Genomic DNA, 26,378 nt, shown 5'->3' on the forward strand with positions numbered 1-26,378 from the left:
CTCACTGTGACAGTCTGAGGCCCTGTTCTTAGGCTAAGGCCTTTGGCTAAGCAGCAGAGGCAGCCATAAGCTGGGAAGCGACCGGTCACCTCCTCACATTCCAACCTAGTCACATTGAAATAAGGTGCTATGGGGCTGTTAGGATACAATCCTGTCCTGATAGTGCCTGTCGCCTCCAGAGAAAGGAAAGTGCCTAGAAAATGTAAAAGGAAACTTAGTTTGATAGCATCCTGTCTGGCAAGAACTCACTTATCGATAGCTGGGATGTGAAATCCTCACTTCTGTACTGTTTTGTCATTATAGTTCCCACTTTGCTATTGTTTGTCTGTATAATCTCTGTCTGGTTCTGTGATTGTTCCTGTCTGCTGTATAATTAATTTTGCTGGGTGTAAACTACTTAAGGTGGTGGGATATAATTGGTTACATAGTCATGTTACAATATGTTAGGATTGGTTAGTTAAATTTCAGGAAAATGATTGGTTAATGTAAAGCTAAGCAGAACTCAAGTTTTACTATATAGTCTGCAGTCAATCAGGAAGTGGGTGTGTGGGTGGGTGTGGGGAGAGGAGGGGAAATGGGAACAGTGAATGGGGGTGGGGAAATTGGAATCATGTTTTGCTAAAGGGGGAAATGGGAACAGGGAATGGGGGTAAGGAAATTGGAATCATGTTTGGCTAAGTGCAGGGAATGGGAACAGGGACACAGGTGTAAGGCTCTGTGGTGTCAGAGCTGGGAAGGGGGACACAAAGGAAGGAAACTGGAATCATGCTTGCTGGAAGTTCACCCCAATAAACATCAAATTGTCTGCACCTTTGGACTTCGGGTACTGTTGCTCTCTGTTCATGCGAGAAGGACCAGGGAAGTAAGTGGGTGAAGGAATAAGCCCCCTAACACCCATTTGCACTGAACTTCCCTTCCAATTGGCCGCTTTGAACCTTTCTCAATTACTTTATATGACAAACACTGACTGGAATAAGTGTAACTATTTCCATGATGGACAGCTGGGATTCTGTGTCCATTTAAAACATTTCTCATAGAGAACATGTCTGGGATAATGCTGATTGTCAAGGTTCCTCCCCCACTCTGAACTCTAGGGTACAGATGTGGGGACCTGCATGAAAAACCTCCTAAGCTTATCTTTACCAGCTTAGGTCAAAACTTCCCCAAGGTACAAAATATTCCCCCCCGTTGTCCTTGAATTGGCCGCTACCACCACCAAACTAATACTGGTTACTGGGGAAGAGCTGTTTGGACGCGTCTTTCCCCCCAAAATACTTCCCAAAAACCTTGCACCCCACTTCCTGGATAAGGTTTGGTAAAAAGCCTCACCAATTTGCCTAGGTGACTACAGACCCAGACCCTTGGATCTTAAGAACAATGAACAATCCTCCCAACACTTGCACCCCCGCTTTCCTGGGAAATGTTGGATAAAAAGCTTCACCAATTTGCATAGGTGACCACAGACCCAAACCCTTGGATCTGAGAACAATGAAAAAGCATTCAGTTTCTTACAAGAAGACTTTTAATAAAAATAGAAGTAAATAGAAATAAAGAAATCCCCCCTGTAAAATCAGGATGGTAGATATCTTACAGGGTAATTAGATTCAAAAACATAGAGAACCCCTTTAGGCAAAACCTTAAGTTACAAAAAAGATACACAGACAGAAATAGTTATTCTATTCAGCACAATTCTTTTCTCAGCCATTTAAAGAAATCATAATCTAACACATACCTAGCTAGATTACTTACTAAAAGTTCTAAGACTCCATTCCTGGTCTATCCCCAGTAAAGACCAGCATATAGACAGACACACAGACCCTTTGTTTCTCTCCCTCCTCCCAGCTTTTGAAAGTATCTTGTCTCCTCATTGGTCATTTTGGTCAGGTGCCAGCAAGGTTACCTTTAGCTTCTTAACCCTTTACAGGTGAGAGGAGCTTTCCCCTGGCCAGGAGGGATTTCAAAGGGGTTTACCCTTCCCTTTATTTATGACACTGATCATTTCCTTTCCTTTGAAGATTTAACCTCTGCATGGCAAACCAGTTCTGTCCGGTATCAGAGTGTGGCTCTTTGGTTTTCCAAACCTTGTGAGTCACCAATACTTGCTGATGAATGAACAGAAACTTTTGTTTTCTCCAAATAAATCAATAAGGACTAGATCCTCAGCTGGGGTAAATTGGTTCAGGTCCACTGTCTTTCATGGAGCGACACTAAATTACACTATCTGAGGAGAAGCATCTTCAATGGGCATTTTTGCTCATAAGAATGTAGGAATTGCTAGACTGGATCACACCAGTTGTCAGCTTCATCCATTCTCCTGGTCTTTCAACCAGTTGTTCATCTTATAGTAAAGTCATCTAGATGACATCTCCCCAGTGGGCTTATGAGAATGTCATGTGGAACTGTGTTGAAAGCCTTACCAAAATCAAGATGTATTATGTGTATTGCTTCTCCCCTATCCACTAGACCAACAGCTGCCATATCCTGGCCTCAACCGAATGTGGGTAGGCAGAGAAGCTGCTAGGGCTATAGCCCCAGCTAAGGCACCACGCTCAGATTGGAGGATTGACTGGCTCCACCAATTGGTCCAACTACACTGTTTAAGCCAGGAGGAGAAACAAGAAGTTTGTCCGAGTAACCAGTTGGTTTCCTATTGTGCCTCCTCCTGCACCCAACCTGGGTCCAGCTCTGCTCCTGGCTCCTATATCACCCCCACCTTCACTCCTGTTCCCACTGTGATTGACCCTTGCCTCTCCTCCTGCCCTTATGCCCCAGCTACAATCCTCAGTGATCACTCCTGTCTGTGACTCCAGCCCTTGACTTCTGACCCTGACTCTGGCTTGACCCTTGGCTCTGGCATTTGGCATCTGACCTTGGCTCTTAGCCCTCAGCTTCAATTCCTGGTTCTGAGTCTGGCTGGACCCCGGCTCTGGTAACTGGCCGCTGACTCTGGTGCTGACCGTTGACTTCGTTCGCCAACCTGTATGCCTGCTCTGCCCACTAGACATGACCATAACAAAATGGATTGGTTGACACCCAGTTGGAGGGACGTAATGTGGGGTTCACTGGCAGTGATACATCTGACTGATATGGGGTGTGTAGGGTGGCCCACCCCTTTTATATACAGCCAAAGCCCAGAGATGCTTAAGATTTCTGAAACTTAAGTCTGAAACACTTTCAATTAAAAATGTTGAGAGATTGGATCACCTTGGTGGGGAAGACACCAGGCTGCCCTCTAACCTCAGGAGTAGAGGATGAGTAGGAGGAATGATTTACCTGCTGACATTGCCCATCTAGAACATACTGAGTGGCTGTTATTAGGCATTAATCTATGGCTGAATATGTCGAGATCTTCTGAATAAAAAGGAATGCCAAACACCCTATTTGGGTTAGTTGGTACAACGAAAGTAGCACAGAGGTAATCCCGCTTTTATGGTTTATAGACTCTTGCCTGACCTGATTCTCATCTCAGTACAGGGCTCGAGTGGGACTTAAGTAATGCACATGCCCTGTCTCCCTGAAAAAGAGTAAATTTTTACCCACCGGACCAGATTCACAAACGTGTAGCATTCCCACTTATTTCAATCGGTGTTAGGCAATAGGTATGTATTTCTGGGAATCTGGGCCGCAGTGACTGGTAAATAAGGAATGGAGCCGAAAGGAAAACCAGAAGGCTGATATTATAATGCAGAATCATTTTAATGTGAACAAAGAAGGGGAATATACAGGAACAGACAGAAAGAATGCTGACAAGAAAGAATCTATTTCCAGGGTTTCAAGAAGGTCTGCGACAAATCACCTGCTCCAAGGTGATGCATTTCACAGCAGATGTTCTTTTTTCAGTGCAGCTGTACAGTTTGACAATCACATCTTGTTTGCTACCATTTTAATGTATTTGTTTCATTCCAGTCAGGGTCAAATGAGACAAAGTACAACATGTATGTTAGCAACATACAGGTATGTTAGCAACAAGAAGAAAGTCAAGGAAAGTGTGGGCCCCTTACTGAATGAGGGAGGCAACCTAGTGACAGAGGATGTGGAAAAAGCTAATGTACTCAATGCTTTTTTTGCCTCTGTCTTCACGAACAAGGTCAGCTCCCAGACTGCTGCACTGGGCAGCAAAGCATGGGGAGGAGGTGACCAGCCCTCTGTGAAGAAAGAAGTGGTTTGGGACTATTTAGAAAAGCTGGATGAGCACAAGTCCACGGGGCTAGATGTGCTGCATCCGAGAGTGCTAAAGGAGTTGGCGGATGTGATTGCAGAGCCATTGGCCATTATCTTTGAAAACTCATGGTGATTGGGGGAGGTCCTGGACGACTGGAAAAAGGCTAATGTAGTGCCCAACTTTAAAAAAGGGAAGAAGGAGGATCCTGGGAACTACAGGCCAGTCAGCCTCACCTCAGTCCCTGGAAAAATCACGGAGCAGGTCATCAAGGAATCAATTCTGAAGCACTTAGAGGAGAGGAAAGTGATCAGGAACAGTCAGCATGGATTCACCAAGGGAAAGTCACGCCTGACTAATCTAATTGCCTTCTATGATGAGATAACTGGCTCTGTGGATGAGGGAAAAGCAGTGGACGTGTTGTTCCTTGACTTTAGCAAAGCTTTTGACACTGTCTCCCACAGTATTCTTGCCAGTAAGTTAAAGAAGTATGGGCTGGATGAACGGACGATAAGGTGGATAGAAAGCTGGCTAGATTGTCAGGCTCAACGGGTAGTTATCAATGGCTCCATGTCTACTTGGCAGCTGGTATCAAGTGGAGTGCCCCAAGGGTCGGTCCTCGGGCCGGTTTTGTTCAATTCTTCATTAATGATCTGGAGGATGGTGTGGATTGCACGCTCAGCAAGTTTGCAGATGACACTAAACTGGGAGGAGTGGTAGATACTCTGGAGGGTAGGGATAGGATACAGAGGGCCCTAGAGAAAGTAGAGGATTGGGCCAAAAAAAATCTGATGAGGTTCAACAAGGACAAGTGCAGAGTCTTGCACTTAGGACTGAAGAATCCCATGCACTGCAACAGACTAGGGACCGAATGGCTCGGCAGCAGTTCTGCAGAAAAGGACCTAGGGGTTACAGTGGACGAGAAGCTAGATATGAGTCAACAGTGTGCCCTTGTTGCCAAGAAGGCCAATGGCATTTTGGGATGTATGAGTAGGGGCATTGCCAGCAGATCGAGGGACGTAATCGTTCCACTCTATTCAACATTGGTGAGACCTCATCTGGAGTACTGTGTCCAGTTTTGGGCCCCACACTAGAAGAAGGATGTGGAAAAATTGGAAAACGTCCAACGGAGGGCAACAAAAATGATTTGGGGACTGGAACACTGTCAGAGTGGCCTAAAAGAGCCTTCATGGAACTGAGATTCAGGCCTTCAGATAATTATAGAAGAAGCAGAGAATAGGAGAAGTAATAGACATAACATGTAACTTGGAAAATACAGATATGGGGAAAATTTATGGAACTGCTGAGCAATCACAGTTCCTATGGGAATTGTGGGGGATCCACATTTCTGAAAGCCGTTGCCTATAAGCTCATCGGTGAATCATATCTTGCTTTTCATTTCTGGGTCTATTGCTCCTCAGCAAAACATGGCCAGCATCTTCCAGACCCATACCCACTGCCCCATCGGTAAGGGTAAGAGTAGCAGGAATCGTAATGCTGGCCACACCTGTAAGTGTATGGCCTATAGTAACCCCATGGCCGATAGCAGTCATAATGGCTCCTATAACCATCCCAGTCCCCATTCCAACAGGGGTCACAGCCCCAGTGATGAGAAATCTTTTGTCATCTTTCTGCGTTGGAGGTAAACCTGAAACACAGGGAAAAGAGTAAACATCATGCATTAGAAGCAACCGAATGAAAAGGACAAAGCTCAGTTGCTATTGTAATGGGGCTCAGTGAAAGACACACAGAGTAGGAAATGTCTGAGGGCATCCCTCTCTTTAGAGATACACCAGGATCAATAACAAATTTAAAGCTGCAGCATTAAAGGCCTGAATTGCACAGGAATAAATCTTTTGCCATTAAGCAATGAGCCTTTCACCCCCAGATCACAGTTTCATTGAGAACAAATGCCCTAATATCACCAATCTTCCTCTCTAAATTATTGATTTCTTTTGTTTTCCTTTTCTTTTGTTTTTTAAATTGGAAGGCCTAGCAACTCGATTCTTTGAATGCCAGAGATTGCATTTCATGCAAGACTCATGATTTCACAGAATTGGAGCAGGGTTAAATCAGCAACTATTCCCATGATCTCACTTCTGGACGCAGCTAAGCAAACCTTTCTCCAAATGAGCCATTAATTTTAAATGCCTGACAGGATAAGATCCAGGCTACTTTTTCTGAAGCGCTGAGTACTCAAAACTCCCAGTGAAGCTAATGATAACCATTTGTGCTCAACATTTCTTGATAACAGGGCACAAGCTTTACAGAGTTAGGTATCCAAAATTTAAGGATGTTTTTGCCCACAAGTGATGTGGAAGTTTTTGGTGATATTAAAAGATCACAGCTGTAGAGTTTGACAATCAAGTCTGTTTGCCACCATTTTTAATTACTTGTTTCACCTTGGTCTGTCACAAAGTAAAGAAAACACAATAAAAGCTGAAGATCAAAAAGCTTCTCCATTATGCAGCTGCTGTTAGAAAATTAAAAGGCCGAAAGAAACGCTCCATATTCATGGATAGGAGATAACCTAGCCTGATTCTCATTGACACTAATGTCTTGTGACACTCCTCCGGCATTGGAAAGAGGCAGGAAAGTCAATATAAATGTAGGTAACATACACCTTAAGGCCCTGCTCCATTTGCACTTTACAGAGTGGTGTAAAAACCCATAGCGCAATTGAGAATTAGGCCCACTGTGTTGATAATAGAGGAAGCACATAGCAAGGAAGGCATTAGAAGAATGAGTCATCATGTGACATATGGGAAACATTAGGCATGTTAGCAGAGGTGCTAATTTAATACAGCTCTTTCAATATTTCACAAAGCGTTCAATGTACCCAACACTTCTCAAAGCCAGGCCCATATGCTAAAACATCAATTTGTATCTTGCTGATCATTTCCTGGTACTTCCTTTTTCTTTGGATATGCCCACTGGGTTTAACATAGCCCACTGTTTCCATTAAGGTTCCCATCCCCTCAACCCTATATCCCTCCCACAACCATATGGACCCCCATGACCAAATGATTCCCCACAGCCATATGGTCCTTTGTAACCACGGAATCTCTCCTAAACAGATGGACCCCAATAACCATGTCGTGTCCCAGAACCATAGGGACCTCCCAACTATATAAGCCTCCATAATGTTCTAAGGCTCTATCAACACATGTGCCCCTGTCATAAATATAAAGGGAAGGGTAAACTCCTTTAAAATCCCTCCTGGCCAGAGGAAAAATCCTCTCACCTGTAAAGGGTTAAGAAGCTAAAGGTAACCTCGCTGGCACCTGACCAAAATGACCAATGAGGAGACAAGATACTTTCAAAAGCTGGGAGGAGGCAGAGAAACAAAGGGTCTGTGTCTGTCTATATAAAGAAAAGGAGTACTTGTGGCACCTTAGAGACTAACCAATTTATTTGAGCATGAGCTTTCGTGAGCTACAGCTCACTTCATCGGATGCATGCCGTGGAAACTGCAGCAGACTTTATTTATACACAGAGAATATGAAAAAATACCTCCTCCCACCCCACTGTCCTGCTGGTAATAGCTTATCTAAAGTGATCATCAGGTGGGCCATTTCCAGCACAAATCCAGGTTTTCTCACCCTCAACCCCCCCACACAAATTCACTCTCCTGCTGGTGATAGCCCATCCAAAGAGTTGTCACTTTGGATGGGCTATCACCAGCAGGAGAGTGAATTTGTGTGGGGGCGGTGGAGGGTGAGAAAACCTGGATTTGTGCTGGAAATGGCCCACCTGATGATCACTTTAGATAAGCTATTACCAGCAGGACAGTGGGGTGGGAGGAGGTATTTTTTCATATTCTCTGTGTATAAATAAAGTCTGCTGCAGTTTCCACGGCATGCATCCGATGAAGTGAGCTGTAGCTCACGAAAGCTCATGCTCAAATAAATTGGTTAGTCTCTAAGGTGCCACAAGTACTCCTTTTCTTTTTGCGAATACAGACTAACACGGCTGTTACTCTGAAACCTGTCTGTCTGTATGTTGCTTTTGCTGGGGATAGACCAGGAATAGAGTCTTAGAACTTTTAGTAAGTAATCTAGCTAGGTATGTGTTAGATTATGATTTCTTTAAATGGCTGAGAAAATAGCTGTGCTGAATAGAATGAATATTCCTGTCTGTGTGTCTTTTTTGTAACTTAAGGTTTTGCCTAGAGGGATTCTCTGTGTTTTGAATCTAATTACCCTGTAAGGTATTTACCATCCTGATTTTACAGAGGTGATTCTTTTTTACTTCTATTAAAAGTCTTCTTGTAAGGAAACTGAATGCTTTTTCATTGTTCTAAGATCCAAGGGTTTGGGTCTGTGGTCACCTATGCAAATTGGTGAGGATTTTTACCAAACCTTCCCCAGAAGTGGGGTGCAAGGGTTGGGAGGATTTTGGGGGGAAAGATGTTTCCAAACAACGGTTTCTCAGGAACCCAGATAAAGTTTGGTAGTGGCAGTGGAAGTCCAAGGGCAAAGGCTAAAATAGTTTGTACCTTGGGGAAGTTTTAACCTAAGCTGGTAAAAGTAAGCTTAGGAGGTTTTCATGCAGGTCCCAACATCTGTACCCTAGAGTTCAGAGTGGGGGAGGAACCTTGACAGTCCCCATCACCACCTCCAGTGTCAGCTGCTGCTGAAGATCCCACTTCGCTTTCCTGAGGAAAAGAACTGAGAATTGGTGCTAAAAGGGTCATGACAGCGGGGGCGGTTGGATCAGCACTGTGGGCTCAGGGCACTGCCTGACATATGGCTTGTTGAAATTTTCCACACACGCTTTGTGGAATGTCATTTCTCATGTTTGTGAAGCAAGACTTCTTACTGCAGTGGATATAAATTTGAAACACACAGCAGGCAAGGCAGTAAACTTAGGGTACTTGGGACTGTGGAATAAAAATTTTAATAAAAAGGTTCTATTGGAATTGGGGATTCTCTTTAGAGTCCTAAAGAGAGAGTGAAAGGGAGAGAGAGAAAGAAAGAAAGAAAGAAAGAAAGAAAGAAAGAAAGAAAGAAAGAAAGAAAGAAAGAAAGAAAGAAAGAAAGAAAGAAAGAGGGACCTAACCAGCTATTTTGAATCCTTGTTACTCTCTTTCTTCTAAAATATCCTGTTTGTAAGCAGTGTAAATATATAAAAATTCCATGATTAATGCTTGGGATTTTCAGTCCATTAGAAATTATAACACAGAACATGGTTGGGAGAGCATTAATAATGCTAATGCCCATGTGCGCATATAACCTCTACTTACAAACAAGTTCAGTTCAGGATGAGAATGTGGTGTTTTAGTTTGTAAACCTTAGTGTGTCCCCAACACTAGCTGATGAATGAATAATAGTGTTTGGATTTATTTAAAATCAAAACAAAACACTAAACACCACTTCCTAAGCTGGTGTAAATGTGCACTGTTCCACTGATTTCATTGGAGCTACACTAAGTGAGACCAGATGAAGAGCTGCACCTCTAATTAATTCTGCCTATGAGAAGGTAGCAATTACCATGCTGGAAGAGATGAATGGCCCATCCAATGCAGTATCCTGTCTCAATGACTGTCACTTACCAGCTGCTTCAGAAGACAGCAGAAGAAGAATGAATTAGGCGTCTATGGAGGAAATTTAGGGAGTTTCTTCCAAAACCCTACATTAAAAATTGGGGGTGAGAATTTTTAGAGCTACTGAAGGGATCTGAATGCCCAAGTTCCAACTAAAATCAATAGGAACTACTGTCTCAAATGCATCTCTTGCTCTGAAAATCCAACCCTTAACTTCTAAACCATGAAGAAACCAATGTCTGCAACTTGGTAATGGGAAAAAACTTGAGAAAAACAAATCTCTTTCCATTGTTAAGAATCACGAGAGTGTATGCACATGATTCAGTGCTAAATTAAAAGGATTACGAACATATCCTCTGAAATGTTCTGGAGAGAGCAAGTCTAATAGAATTTATCCTTTTCAAAGAGAATAAGTTAGAGAATAAGTTAGGAGACCTCTAAATCAGGAATGTTTTTATACAGTTTTGTGGAGGCCCTGTGCTCCTGAAGGCCTAATTAGTTACAAAATAAACTTTGCATAACTCCTTCAATTGATGTATTTTTTTCCCTCTGTGGTTCTGACAATTAGTTTGTTCCTAACTCCACATGGTGTGACACGCTCCTTACACCATACAACTCTCTTTCATTTTAAAACTTTATGGGCCAGCTACAATCCTGCTTTCATTCTACTGACTTCATTGATGCTGCAATGGGATATTTGGAAGCCTAGAATAGTAAGTGTCTAATGTAATTGAGAAACTATATGAGAAGCTGTATGTGTTTACTGTGTTGTATTATTTTAATAAGAGCATATTTTTCTGGGATTATATGCCCTCAAATTGTGGATTAAATTAATTTTACAAACGCATATTGAGGTTTCTGATGTCATTCCAATAGTCAGCTCATGACACCTAGCCTCCGAATTTGGGGCCCTTTGATTTTCATTCAAAAAAGCTTTTCATTTCCCTTTGCTAACAAACATTCCTTTGTAAAGCTCATGGGGCAGATGCTGAGCTAGTGTATATCAGCACAGTACCATAGACTTCTATGAGGTTCTGTGCATTAATATTAAGGGAAGGCATTGACACTGCTCAGGTTAGAAGAAATGGCATGGGGGGGTGTTTTCTACTTTACAAATCATTCTAATTATAGCTGAAAAGCTTTCTGTTAGAGAAAGGTCTTGCAGAAAGCCCTAGGTTGGTCAGACTTGGAATTAATCCAATCTCATCTCACAGAAAGTTGACCACTGAAGAAGTACTCCTTAACTCCGTCTCTCTTGTGCTTCTTCCTTTTATTTATGAGCTGAATTCTCTTACAGGACCCAATTCTCTCGGGTGCTCATAAAGGGAGATGCAGCAGCAGACATTTCCCATTGATTTCACTGTACATTGGAACTGAGCAGTTGTACTTGGAGGTGCAGAGTATGCAAACAAGGTTTTCTCTAACCTACGCTGGATAAATACCTTCAGTTTGAAGATGATGGAGCTGTGCTGGTTTACACTGGCTCGAAATCTATCCTTAAACTTTAAAATAGATATAAATGGGAAATAGAAAGGTACATTGAATAAAAATCAAAGAGCCCCAATTTAGGAGGCTGAAAATAATGAACTGAGTACTGGGAATGATATCTGAGACTTTGACATACATTTTTAAAGTGAATCTAATCTTTAATACTGGAATATCTAATCCTTGTAAATGTTATTACTACTATAATAGTACATCTCTTGGCTGTAAAAACTTGATGAATGGTTGTTAAGTGCTTTGAAATGGTTAGATCAGAGGAAGCCTGAGACAATCCACAATGAAAGTTATTATTATACCTTTTTGTCACAGAGGTGAATGGAGGCACGTTAAGATGAAGGTCAGACAGGGAGTGATTGGCAGAACCAGAAAAAAAACCCAATATAGTTGTGACTACTCCTGCCAAATAACAACCTTCATCTCCTGAACCTTACTGGACACTTACCGTTCATGGCTTCCAAATATGTCACTCAACTCACTCAACTGCGGGTAATTGTTAGAGAGGCTCATTCTGGAATTTTCTTTTTATTTTGTTTGGATGATTTTTTGGGGAACATCTGGGTGAAATATCTTCTGATCTAAGTGTGAACAATGATCAGCCATCGAGAGTCTTGCAATGCGCTTTAACTCCCTTTATTTGAAGGTGTTTTCTTAGTTGTTAGTATTTACATTTGAGCGGACTTAAATTATCTGGTACCAACATTCTTTCCATTTGAATTCTATATTGAGAGTTTTATTCCTACACTGCATGTGAATAAGCTTTAAATATACACACCTGTACTTCCTTTGGACAATTATTATCCTCATGGATAAAGAAGGCTATGTGAAAGAGACAGCCCACCCTGTTCCTCATTTCACAAAGCTGAAAGAATTCATTACCATTGGGTCACGATGACCCATTCGAGAGATGTGTTTCCAAAGAAAGAAAAAATAGCACACACAGTGTAGTTGGCAACTTCGTCCCAAAGGGTGACATGCCTTAAAGCAAGTTTTTGATACTTGAATTATGTGCTGTGTTTTACAATGGAAAAGATATAAATATGACAGACTTGTAATTCCTTTGGAGAAGTATTGTCCCTCTATAAAGAAGACAAAATTAAAGTGGATCATATGTTAGTCATTTTCTATTGTCAATGCTCAGATCCAAGGATGCACACATTTTTTAACAAGACATGTTACCAAACTTGCGTTGTAATAGAGTGCAACAGGGATGAACCTTGAATTTAGCCTGTGGTTAGGAGAAGTATTGGGTTTTACTTCTGTTTCTGCAACTGACACCCGTGTGACCTTCACTTCAATGTGCTTATTGTTCTATGCCTATAAAACAAGGATAGTAAGGATGTTAAGGCTGGAAGTTCTTCAGCGTTCTCAGAAGTCGAGATTTCAAAGCACCTCACAAACACTTATTGGCGTTTCATACATGAAAAGTGTTGTATTCCTAGAATATTAATAAGTTGTTACTGGGATTAGATGCTTCTGCAATGAGTAATAGTCACTTCAAAAAAAATAGAGGCCAAGGTCTCTCATCTCATTCCTTTAATCAGGTCGTGACTTAAAGCCACAGAATTTGGGGGATATTTTATTTTCATTCAAATGTAATTTTGCATTTGGTATTTTTAAAATGATTTTTATAGGAAAAGGAAGGTGCTTTCTTTTTGTAAATCAGCACAATGGATTCAGGTTCAGGGCCTCAAAATCAAAAGGAAGACATTTCTGCCTTCTTCCCTGGATATAAAATGCATTCCTAGGGATATATTTTACAATTAAAACAACATTCTGGTTCTTGCACAAATGTTTTCTGCAACGTGCCCTATGGCTGGTTGGAATCTATGTCAAATCTCATCCCACAGCTGTCTCCTCTTACACCACATATCAATAATTTCCATTTTTCCTGAATGTCTTCCAGGACTTAATCAGCTGTATTATCTTTCAAGACTTCCGTTTCTTGTGAGGGCATGCATAAAACCTTTCTACAAAAGAGCACTGCTTCCTTTCACTCCCTCCCATCCCTTCCGTTGACCCATGAGGAAGTCTTGTCTAGGTAGCCCTTTGTTACAGAATTGATGACACAAGAGGATTGTGTCAATGTTAGGTCAAGTTTTAATCACCATAGGGTGAAATTCACCCTTGGGCAGAGGGTCATACTTGTACTATCCCCCTGTCAGAAGGTGAATTTGAGACTTAAGGTCATGACAGGAAAGACACTGAAGGCAATGGAATGATTCTGATTGATTTAAAAGGGAATTGGATCTGACCTGCTGGGGATGGAGGTCATGAGAATGTGGAGAAATAGCTCTCTGCTTCATAGTAAGTTTATAATGAAATGTCCAATACCCCTAACAATGACCAGCATGAATTGAAAGGACCTAACAATGACCAGCATGAATTGAAAGGATTTCTGTTCATGACAACCGGTTGTGCTACTGATGCAGTTCTGAATCACCTTGACATTCATTCTCATTTCACCGCCAAGAAAATCAGTGGAATGAAATGAGAAATGCAGAGTGCAATGTGCATGTCACTCCCTTTGAGGCTGGGATTAGCCCAAGAATCCCAAACCCTGAAAAAACAGCACGTTCAAAAGGAGGATTTATCAAGGCAATCAAGTTTGTTTGCTAACTAATGGGACCTCCTGTAAAAAACATGTCACAAATCTGCCAGGCAGTCCTAGACACTGTATAAAAGCACTCACGACTCAGCGTTCTTCTAAACATTTCTCCGGACTTCAGCTCCTCAGTGAACAGGGTAAATCTAATTCAACTCAATCTCTTTCTAACCTAAAAGATGTCAAAGTAGGGTCCATTTTCATTTAAGACTGCATTTTGCACGTTCTCTCTGTGATTTTTATCACGGTGTTCTTCCATAATTATCTTGTGTAGTTATTTAGTTGCAGGTGCTGGTGGATTTACATCTTGATGTGAAGGGGGGGAATATAGGAGCACCTTATGCAATTGGGAAAAATATTTCCTATTAACTGGAAATAGAACTAGGGCATTTAAACCTTTTAAGTAACTTTAGAAAGTCCCTTAGCCATTCTTCACTTGGCTGGAGTAGGAAAAAAACTTTCCAAGGTTAGTCCATACAGGGCCAATTGAATAATCTACTTTATTCTGAAGCAGCTGCTACTTTTCACCATTGAAGACAGGAGAATAGATTGAGTTGAAAACTGGTGCGATCTAGTCTATCAATTCCTAAGTTCATATGAGCAGAACTAACCATTGAAGATGTCTCTCCTATGATGGAGTAATTTAATGTCTCTTTTTTGAAGTCAGTGGACCTGAACCCAATTTACCTCAGTTTAGGATCTTGTCCTTAGTGATTTATGTGGAGAAAAGTTTCTGTTTATTCATCAGCAAGTATTCGTGACTCCCAAGGTTTAGAAAGCCAAAGAGCCACACTCTGACACTGGACTCAACTGGTTTGAATGCAGAGGTTGAATCCTCAAAGGAAAGGAAATGATAGCATTATCCAAGCCATGTTCTCTTTGAGAAATATCTAAAATGGACACAGAATCAGTCATCCATTCAACTTTAGCGTGCATGGATGAGAGGCATAGAAAGAGGAAATAGGAACAAATATATAGCCAAGAACATAGGAACTAAGTCCACTCCTCCTCTCTCTCTCTTGCACATAGTCCTCACTATCATAGTAACCGAGTTTTGAGTCCTTTCTTTCACTGGCACATGTACCTTCTTTTTACTCTACTCCCTGTTGTGTGTTTCAGGTTTACCTCCATCACAGAAAGATGTCTTGCTCCAGCCTGTGCTATCCAGAATGTGGGGTGGCCCAACCCAGTCCAGTTTCTGGCAGCTTCAATGAGCCATGTGTTAGGCAGTGCCCTGACTCTGAAGTGGTCATTAGACCATCACCAGTTGTCGTAACCATCCCAGGACCAATTCTCAGCAATTTCCCTCAGCAAAGTGAAGTAGGATCTGTAGGAGCACCTGTGGTTGGAGCCGACTATGGGGGTTCATTCGGTCTGGGAGGATTGTACAGGGGCTATGGAGGCCATTATGGAGGATTGTATGGTTACGGGGGATTAGGTGGTTATGGGGGCCGTTTTGGATACAGGGGATTGAGTGGTTACGGGGGCCATTATGGTGGACTGTGTGGTTACGGGGGAGGTTACGGTTATGGAGGATTATCCGGTTCCGGGGTATCTTGGCATAGATACCTGAGTGGAAGCTGTACACCATGTTAAACCCTGCAGGAATATCAATGGTAAAAAAAAGACCAGGAAATGAAGAACAAGCTACAGATTCAGATCGAGATTTCAGAAGCGCTGTGCAGGCATGTCTCCACTTGAGTTCAACGCGAGCTGTGTCTGCTCAGCACCTTTGTCTCCTAGACCAATTTCTAATGTTATGCTAAAACTCTTTCTGCCAATGCTTTCCCAACCATGTGCTTAGTCTCTTAGTCACATGTGGACTCATTCTGAATTACAGGCTGTTTGCACTAACCCCGTCGTCTGATGGAAACAGGGGCCTTAAGACAGGCATCAGTTGTATTTATTATCACTCTAATTTGTTTGTCCAACCTTGCACCTGCGAAAAAGGGAAAAGAATATCTTGCCTCAAATGCATCGCAAGGAAGCGGGTGATCGGTTGCAGCCCTTCTGGAAACACGTGAAATACCTTCTTTCTGTTGTGTATTATTTCTTTCTGTAACTGTGGGGGATTTACATTAACATTAAATTAAAAACTATGCTGCATTGTAATATTGGTCTTCTGGTTTTCCTTGTTCCTCCCTCGTTGTTTAAAAATCCTGCTGCATGAAATTCATCCCTGTAAAGCAGGGAGCACCAGGCACTTTTCAAGTTGCAACTTTTGAAGGCATGGAGTGATAGGAGAATAAAGCCCTTTAAGTGGTTCATAGCATTATGCAGGCTCTCTGCACTGGGATGGAGTTCTTCCTGGCATCATCTGTTTAGCAAAAAGCCTTTTCCTGCTAAGTCTTACACAGATTTTCACTTTAAGAATGTAAATATTTCCTTCGATGTCAAAAAGACCAATCACCTGAACTGCTGGAACAATGCCTTTGTTCTTCCCTTTCAAGGAGGGATCAATAGGTATGGTCTGAGATTGAAGAATAGAACTGTGTTACCCTTAAATAAAACCTGTGGCCAGATGGCTAAATCTCCTCTCACTATGTGAGTATTATGGAATGTTCTTGAAGAGCCAGGATGGCCTGGATAATTTTTCCTTTTTTGTCATCAAATCAAAAATTTGATTAGTGGAAAATATTCATCTTCTGAGAACTGAGAGCCACAAAAATTTTGAAGAAAAATGTAGTGGAAAATGTAATCTTCTTATTGGCAATTCCTGCAATATTAAGACATGATACACCCAGCGGACGTTATCTAAGAGTGGCAATGTGGAATGCAGTGAGCAGCAGCTACCTCGAAAACCATTATATTCTTGTACTGAATTAATGGTCTGTGCATTAATTCATATCACACGTGAGATTCCTGACTGCTGCAGATGTCTTTGGTGTCATGTAATTTTTCTATATAAACAAAATGGACTCTTTCAGGTGTTAAACCCTGGATTTGTGCTGGAAATGGCCCCCTTGATTATCATACACATTGTAAGGAGAGTGATCATTTTAGATAAGCTATTACCAACAGGAGAGTGTGTGGGGGGAGAACCTGGATTTGTGCTGGAAATGGCCCACCTTGATTATCATACACATTGTAAGGAGAGTGATCACTTTAGATAAGCTATTACCAGCAGGAGAGTGGGGTGGGGGGAGAGAAAACCTTTTGTAGTGATAAACACCCATTTTTTCATGGTCTGTGTGTATAAAAACATCTTTTGTATTTTCCACAATATGCATCCGATGAAGTAAGCTGTAGCTCACGAAAGCTTATGCTCAAATAAAGTGGTTAGTCTCTAAGGTGCCACAAGTACTCCCTTTCTTTTTGCGAATACAGACTAACACAGCTGTTACTCTGAAATCTCTCAGATGTGTTTGCAACATCCCTATGAAATCAACTATTGGTCTAGTCATTTTACCAAGGAGTGGAGATTGCTGCTGACCAGCTTATGAACACATCAAAGCAAAGAATGAGAAGATGAGTGAAGGCATCTCTGCTGCAATTTATTATTATTATTATTATTATGGGGGGGGGGAAGGGATAGCTCAGTGGTTTGAGCATTGGCTTGTTAAACCCAGGGTTCTGAGTTCAATCCTTAAGGGGGCCATTTAGGGATCTGGGGCAAAAATTGGGGATTGGTCCTGCTTTGAGCAGGGGGTTGGACTAGATGATCTCCTGAGGTCCCTTCCAACCCTGATATTCTAAGATTAATTTAATTGAGTTTTAATGGAGCAATGAAATTCAAAATCTCAATATGAAGCTGAACTATTTCTGCCCCTTTGCCCATTGCTTTAGATCAGTGGTCTGCAAGCTTTCTTGTGGGAATAGCCAAAATGTCGCTGCCGAAAAGTGGCAATGGCAAGAAGCACCGCCGCTGAAATGCCGCTGAGAAATGGCAACGCCCTGGTGGGCGCCATGGCACCCACAGGTACTGCTTTGGGGACCCCTGCTTTAGATCTTGTTAGCTCATCTCCAGCATGGCAATGTGAGTGCAGATTTGGTGCCAAGGAGCAGACTATGTTGAATTTACACCCCAAACAGGTTGTCATAAAAGACTGCTTTCTAGATGGATGCTAAGCACAGCATGTCACTGGAGCTCCTGGCAGAGGAGAAGAGATGAATGTCCTGGAAAAAAGAGAATTATTCTGAAACATAATTAGTTTTAGCAGAGTTTCTGTTTGAGAGTTTATTATTCAAAATGATCGCAAATTGACATGCCAGAGATACATTGCTTTGAACATTCATCCTTAGCGCCTAGAGTAGCGATAGCAATGGAACCAGGGACTCTTTTGGTCAAAGACCTAAAGATAATGCAGCCATATCAAATGGCCAGATTAGTAAAGTTTTCCCAGTGTTTGTCTGTATGAATAATCACAGCTCAAACACTGAGAGCCTGGGGAAGGCAAGCTCCATAGAACAGTGAGGTTACTTGTGGAGTATAGGTTGAGAAGAGTTTTCTAGTGAACAGCCAAACTTTCAAAGTGGTTTGGAAGCAAAGGCAGCCTGTCTTGAAAGTTCCTTTACCCATTCAAGAGGGTGGGGCAAGAGTCAATTGTAGTAACCAAGGAATTTGCTGGCCAATTTTCTTTTCCTTATGAAAAACTGGGCTGTTATCCTGCAATGACTCACACAGATGCTTACAATAACATAAGAATGGCCATACTGGGTCAGACCAAAGGTCCATCTAGCCCAGTATCCTGTGTTCTGACAGTGGCTAGTGCCAGGTGCCCCGGAGGGAATGAACAGAAGAGGGAATCATCAAGTGATCCATCCTCTGTTGCTCATTCCCAGCTTCTGTGAAACAGAGGCTAGTGACACCATCCCTGTCCATCCTGGCTCATAGCCATTGATGGTCCTATCCTACATGAATTTATCTAGTTCTTTTTTGAACCCTGTTATGAACCATGAACCATCTGATTGTTCTTCTTGAAACCAAAGGAAATTGTACATTCTTAAAGTGACAATCTGTATAAATCTTTTCAGGATAAGAATTTTTGCTAAACCAGGTAATGCAAGAAGCAACTCCTGCTCTGTGTGAGTGCTTGCATAATGCTATAGACCACTTCAAGGGCTGGATTCACTCCATGGCTTTCAAAGATGTAACTTGAGAAGTGCCTGGTGCAGCCTACTCCACAGGGATGATTTCCATCTGCCATGATTTTTAAACAAGAAGGGAAAAACAAGGAGAACCAGAAGACTGTTATTACAAAGCATTATAGTTTTTAATGCAAATGAAATTTGCAATACACAGTTACAGGAAGAAATAATACAGAGCAAAACCACTTTAAGTCCCAGTTTGTGGGAAATTAAACAAACCATAACAAAGGCAGAGAACAATGCAGCTTCTCCATTATATATCAGTCATAGCAAAATTCAAAGTGAGATTCTTAATGAACATAATGGAAAGGACAGAACATGTAGGGCCTATTCTCCTTTACTCCATGGATATTCCTGTTCGGATTAACATGGCCCACAGTATCCACCACGATACCTACGGCCATATCTCTCATAACCACCTAATCCCCCATAAACATAAACTCCCCCATAACCATAACATCCCCCATAACCACACAGTCCCCCATAACCACCCCCGTAACCACACAGTCCCCCATAACCACCCAATCACCCATAACCGTAATGGCCCCCATAACTACCTAGTCCCCCGTAACCATACAATCCTCCGAAACGGCCTCCATAGCTGTACAATCCCCCCAAACCAAATGAGCCCCCATAGCTGGGTCCAACCACAGGTGCTCCTATAGCTCTCACTCCACTTTGCTGAGGGAAAGTGCTGAGAATTGGTCCTGGGAGGGTAACGACAACCGGTGATGGTCTGATCAGCACTTCAGAGTCAGGGCACTACCTAACACATGGCTCGTTGCAGCTACCAGAAATTGGACTGGGCCGGGTCACCCTGCATTCTGGATAGCATAGGCTGGAGCAAGACATCTTTTTGTGATGGAGGTAAACCTGAAACACACATCAGGGAACAGATTAAAGAGAAGGTAGAAGTACCAGTGGAAGAAAGGCTTCAAAGCTTGGTTACTATTGTAGTGAGCTCTAAATGGGGCGTGAGAGAGGGAGTACTAATGGACTTAGACCTCAACTTCACAACAATGTATTTGATCTTATTTCCTCTTTCTACACCACTTGTCCACTTGTATTAAACTTCCATCCCAACCGGCCCCTTAGAATCCCTCTCAATGACATTGTCTGAAATACACAGACTTGAATAAGTGTAACTATTTATTTGATGGACAGCTGGGATTCTGTGTCCATTTTAGACATTTCTTAAAGAGAACATGACAGTGATAATAGTAATCACATTCTTTGCTTTGAAGATTTAACCTCTGCATGGCAAACAAGTTCACTCCAGTATCAGAGTGTGGCTCTTTGGTTTTCCAAACCTTGTGAGTCACCAATACTTGCTGATGAATGAACAGAAACTTTTGTTTTCTGCAAATAAATCTCTAAAAACAAGATCCTTGGCTGACGTAAAACGGGTTCAGGTCAACTGAGTTCTATGGAGCGACACTAAATCACTAAAATCATATTTAGTCTCAAAGGTGCCACAAGTCCTCCTTTTCTTTTTGTGGATACAGACTAACATGACTGCTACTCTGAAACTTAAGTTAAAAAAGCGGTTTGAAGACCTCTGAGTCATGAGTGCTTTTACACCGTTTTGTAGACAGCCTAGAGGACTAGAGAGGCCCTTTGCTCCTGTATCTGACCCACTGGGGATGGAGGTGGTGAGGGTACAAAATGCAGTGCCCAATGCCCTAACCACGACCAGCATGAATTGAAAGGACCAAAGGGGATATCTGTTCAGGACAGCCAGTTGTGCTACTGATGCAGCTCTGAATCACCTTGACATGCATTCTCATTGCAGCACTAAGAAAGTCAGTGGAATACCATGAGGAAAGCAGTTGGCGCGTACAATTTTTAGATGAAAGAAAGCTGAAGAGTGCAACAATGTCACGCCCTTTGAGGCTGAAATTAGCCCAATAATCCCAAACCCTGAGGAAAGCAGCTCCATCAAAAGGAGGATTTAGCAAGGCAGTCAAGTTTGTTTGGTAACTAATTAGGATCTCCTCCACAAAAGGCATCTCAGATCCTTCAGGCAGTCCTACAAACTGTATAAAAGCGCTCACGACTCAAGGCTCTTCTAAACACTTCTCTGCACTTCATTTCCTCGGTCAACACGGTAAGTCCAGTTCAACTCCATCTCTTTCTTACCATAGAGATATCCTAGTAGCATCCATTTACATTTAAGACTGAATCTTGCACATACTCTCAGGGATTTTTATCAGGGATGAGGGTGTTTTTCCATTATAATCTCGTGCACTTCTTCAGTTGCAAGGGCTGCTGGATTCATGATGTTAAGCTAAAGGGGAGATTTTAGAAGCAACACATGCAACTGGGAAATATAGTTTCATTGAATTGGAAATTGAATTAGGGCATTTAAATCTTTTAAGCGTTTCAGAAACGCCATTTTTCATTTAGGGAGATTAGGAAGAAACTTTCCCACTGTAGTCCATACAGGGCCAATTCCGTGGTCTTCTACGTTATTCTGAAGAGGCTGTTATTCATTCATGATTTATTTGGAGAAAAGAAAAGTTTCTGTTCATTTCTCAGCAAACATTGGCGATTTACAACGTTTGGAAAACCAAAGAGCCACAGCCAATATCCAAAAGGAAAAGAATTTGATTACCATTATCCCAGTTATGTTCTCTTTGAGAAATGTCTAAAATAGACACAAAATCCCAGCTGTCCGTAATAGAAATAGTTACACTGATTCCAGTTGGTGCCTTTCAGACACAATCATTGAGAGGGCTTCAAAGAGGCTGGTTGGGAGGGAAGTTTAGTGGGAGAGGAGAAGAGGCGTAGAAAGCGGAAATAGGAACAAATAATAACCATGAACATAGGGACCGAATCCACTCCTCCGCCTCTCTCTCAGGCCCTTGTAGACCTCACTACCATAGTAACCAAGCTTTGAAGCCTTTTGTCCACTGACACTTCTACCTTCTCTTTAATCTGTTCCTTGTTGTGTGTTTCAGGTTCACTTCCATCCCAGAAAGATGTCTTGCTCCAGCCTGTGCTATCCAGAGTGTGGGGTGGCCCGGCCCAGTCCAGTTTCTGGCAGCTACAATGAGCCGTGTGTTAGGCAGTGCCCTGACTCTGAAGTGGTCATTAGACCATCCCCAGTTGTCGTAACCATTCCAGGACCAATTCTCAGCAATTTCCCTCAGCAGAGTGAAGTGGGAGCCGTAGGAGCACCTGTTGTCGGAGCCGGCTATGGGGGCTCATTCGGTCTGGGGGGACTGTACAGCTCTGGAGGCCTTTATGGAGGATTGTATGGTTCAGCGGGATTAGGTGGTTATGGGGCATTGGGTGGTTACGGGGGAGGTTATGGGGATCTGTGTGGGTACGGGGGAGGTTACGGTTACGGGAGATTAGGTGGTTTTGGGGGATTATGCCGTTATGGGGGATATGGCCGTAGGTATCGCGGTGGATACTGTGGGCCTTGTTAATCCCAACAGGAATATCCATGAAATAAAGGAGAATAGGCCCTACATGTTCTATCCTTTCCACCAATATGTATCATCAGCATCTCACTTGGAATCATGCTACGTCAGATATGTACTGGAGACGCTGCCTAGTCCTTTGTCTCTATTATGCTGTATTTTATTTCCCACCAACTGGGGTAAAACAAGGAACTTAAAAAAGTTCTGCTCTGTATTATTTCTTCCTGTAACTGTGTACTGCAAATTCCATTCGCATTAAAAACTATGCCGCATCATAAATATCAGTCTTGTGGTTCTCCTTGTTTCTCCTACTTGTTTAAAAATTCATCTCTGTGGACGAGGGAGCACCGGGCACATCTCAAGGTGCAACTTTGAAAGCCATGGAGTGAATCCGGCCCTTGAAGAGGTCCATAGGATTATGCAAGCCCTCTGCACAGGGCCAGAGTTCCTCCTTTCATTACCGGGTTGAGCAAAGGGTCTTTTCCTGAAAAGATTTATACACATGGTCACTTAAAGAATGTACATTTTCCCTTTGGTTTCAAGAAGACCAGTCACATGGTTCATGGTAAGCATCTGTGTGAGCCTTTGCAGGAGAATGACCCAGGTTTCAAGAAGGAAAAGAAAAGAGAATTGGCCAGCCGATTGCTTGGTTAATGCATGGTTCAATCTAGCCTCGACCTTTCGAGACAAGCTGCCTTTGCTTCTAGAGCGCTTTGAAGGTTTGGCTGTTCACTAGAAAGCTCTTCTCAACTGTAACTCCACAAATAACCTCGCTGTTCTATAGAGCTGCCTTTCCACAGGCTTTGGGTTTTTCAGCAGAGACTACTGATAAAGACAAACACTGGGAAAACTTTATTTATATGGCCATTGGATATGGGTGCTTTATCTGGAGGCATTTGACCAAACCAATCCCCGTTTCCATCGCTAGCACTACTCCACGGGCTAAGGAAGAACGTTCAAACCAATGTATCACTGGCATGGCAATCTGAGAGCACTTTGAATAATAAACTCTCAAACAGAAACTCTGCTGAAACTGAAGTATGGAATCAGCGGCCCTCCTTCAGAATAATTCTCCATCTTCCAGGACATTGTTCTCCTTTGCTTTGCTGGGACCTCCAGTGACATGGAGCGCTTAGAATTCATCTAGACAGCAGTCAGTTATGACACCCTAAGGAAGGTGTAAATTCAACCAGGTCTTCTCCTTTACACCAACTTTGCACTCACTTTGCCATGCTGGAGGTGACTTGATGAGATCTAAGGCAACGGGCAATAGGGCAGAAATGGTTCAGCTTCAGATTGTGATTTTGGATTTCAATGCACCATTGAAAGGCAATTAAATTGATCTTCTTCTCATTCTTTGCCTTGATGTGTTCATCAACTGGTCAGCAGCAATCTCCACTCCTTGGTGAAATGACTAGACCGATAGTGGATAGTTGCAAACACACCTGACTGAGTTTGTTCAGCCAAGAGAACAAATTAGACTACACCAAAGGAATCTGCGGCTGTCAGGAATCTCATGTGTGATATGCATTAATGAAGAGAGCATTGCTTTCGTATAAGAATCTAATGGTTTTGAGGTTGCTGTTCCTCACTACACTCCATATTACCATTCTTATCTAATGTCCCCAGGGTCTCTCATGGCATGATATTGCAGGAACTGCAAATTAAAAATGACATTTTCCACGACATACGTCGTCAACATTTTTGTGCCCTTCAGCTCCCAGAAGATGAATATTTTCCTATAATCAATTTTTTTGATTGGATGACACAAAAGGAAAAGAAAAAATTATCTAGGCCAGCCTGGCTCTCCAAGAACATGCCATAATATTTAGCTGGTGACGGGAGATTTATCTGTCTGGCCACAGGTTTTATTTAAGGGCAATACAGCTCTACTCTTCTATATCAGACCGTACCTAAGGACTCCTCCTTGGAATGGTAGAACATAGACATTGCTATCGATGATCAGGCCTCTCTCCATCAACAGTCTTTACCAGAGGCCTTACAGGGAGTTGCAAGTAAGCCAGGAGAACAGAGGTATAGAGTCACTTGCCCACAGAGGAAGTTAGTCGTTATCTCCCATCCATCAGATCTAACCTCCATTACGGGATCATACCCTGAAGCACAAGAGTTTATATCCTTGAAACTAGAACAAATGCTGTAAATCCATCTCAGTCTCTGTTTCCTCATTTCTTCTATTTTCTGCAAGCACCATTCTGTCCACATCACCAAGAGACATATCCCAACTCACCCCTCTCCTTTGAGATACTCGAGGATCAATAGTAATTTAAAGCTGCAGCATTCAAGTCCTGAACTACTGAGGAAGAAACCTTTCCCATTAAGCAATGAGCCTTTCATTGGCAAATCACAAACTTCATTGAGAAGAAATGCCCTAATATGGCCAATCTTCCTCTCTAAAATATCTACTTCCTTATCCTTTCTTTATTGTTGAAAGTTGGAAGGCCTAGTAAACCCTGATCATCTGAATTCCAGTGATAGTGTTTCATGGTCAACTCATGCTGTAACACAATGGGACCTGGGCTAAATCAGCAAATATAACAATGGTCTTAGATCTGGAAACATCTAAGAAAATGTCTTTCCAAAGGAGCTATTAATTTTAGATGCCTGACAGGAGAGGCTCCAGGCCCATTTTCCTGGATTGCTGAGTACTGAAAACTTTTATTGAAGTTAGCGGGAGCTTTCCATGCTCAATATTTCTTGAGAACAGGCCACAAGCTTCATTGAGTGGTTCAGCAACAACAAAGGAGGTGTCCAAAAGTGGGAGACACTTTTGGCCAAACGATATGGAAGCCTTTCATGACATGAAAAGATAACGAATGGAGGAGAAATTAAAACCATAAGACCAATAGTATAACGTATTCTATATTTGAATTTGAACTAAAGGGGAGTCGTAAATTTTCAAAAGAAAAGGAAAGAAAGAAAGAAAGAAAGAAAGAAAGAAAGAAAGAAAGAAAGAAAGAAAGAAAGAAAGAAAGAAAGAAAGAAAGAAAGAAAGAAAGGCTATATATCCATGGTTTCATGACGGGCCATATCCTATCACCAGCTCCAAAGTCATGTATTTCTCAAATAATTGTCTTTATTGCAGCTGTAGAGTTTGACAAAGAAGTCCCGTTTGCCAGCATTTTTAATTATTTGTTTCCCCTTGGTCAGTCTCAACTAAGGCAAACCACAATTGAGGTCATGTAGAGACCTAAAGAGAGAGCGAGAGAGAGAAAGAGTGTAACAAAGACAGACCTAGCCCCTCTGTTCGTGTCTTCAACTCTGGTCCCATATTCTGCTTTTAGTCTTCTTGCTCTGCTTACCCGTAGTCACCAACCTAACCAGCTCTACCGAATCCTTGTTACTGTCTTTGTCCGAAAACGTCCTGTATCTAAGTCGTAATAATATATAAAATTTCTGTCTCTGATGCTTTGGATTTTCAGTCCCTTAAAAAATCATAACACAGAAAATGGTTGGGATAGCATAAATAATGCTAGTTTCTTTGTTAGCATATAACCTCTACATACAAACAAGTTCAGTCCAGTGTCGGAATGTGGTACTTTGGTTTGTAAACCTTAGTGTGTCACCAGTACTTCCTGATGGATAAAGGAACGTGTTTGGCTTTTTAAAAATAAAAACAAAACACTGAACACCACTTCCTCAGCTAGTGCACATCTGCGCTTTCCATTGACTTCACTGGAGCTACACTAAGTTAGACGAGATGAGAAGCTTCACCTATAATCACCTCTGCACATTAGAATGTAGCAATTGACATGCTGGAACAGATGAGTGGCCCATCCAATCCAGTATCCCGTTGCAATGAGTGTCACTTACCAGCTGCTTCACAAGGAACAAGAACAATTAATTTGTCATTTATGGGGTAAACTTAGGGCATTTATTCCTAAGCCCTATATAAAAAAATTGGGGGTAGGTATTTTCAGAGCTACCTATGGGATTGGTATGCCCAAGTTTCAACTAAAAGCAATGAGAACGAGTGTTACAAAGGCATGTCTTGCTCTGAAAATTCAAGCCTTAGCTTCTAAGCCTGAAGAAACA

At 42.1% G+C, this 26,378-nt stretch overlaps 1 protein-coding gene and 1 pseudogene across 2 annotated transcripts; one reads left to right on the forward strand and one right to left on the reverse strand.

Moving 5' to 3' along the window:
• Positions 1-14,946: 14,946 nt before the first annotated feature.
• Positions 14,947-22,604, forward strand: LOC311512332 (uncharacterized protein). The gene is made up of 2 exons (XM_084613478.1): positions 14,947-15,382; positions 22,174-22,604. Exons 1-2 carry the CDS (start codon positions 14,950-14,952, stop codon positions 22,329-22,331), a joined length of 591 nt encoding a protein of 196 aa, XP_084469604.1. The 5' UTR covers positions 14,947-14,949; the 3' UTR covers positions 22,332-22,604.
• LOC311512328 (feather keratin pseudogene) lies at positions 19,261-19,749 on the reverse strand (annotated as a pseudogene). The gene has a single exon. The product of its transcript is annotated as a feather keratin pseudogene (transcript).
• Positions 22,605-26,378: the final 3,774 nt, after the last annotated feature.

This window comes from Lepidochelys olivacea (genome assembly GCF_965140295.1).
Source record: "Lepidochelys olivacea isolate rLepOli2 genome assembly, chromosome: 24".
NCBI lineage: Eukaryota > Metazoa > Chordata > Testudines > Cheloniidae > Lepidochelys > Lepidochelys olivacea.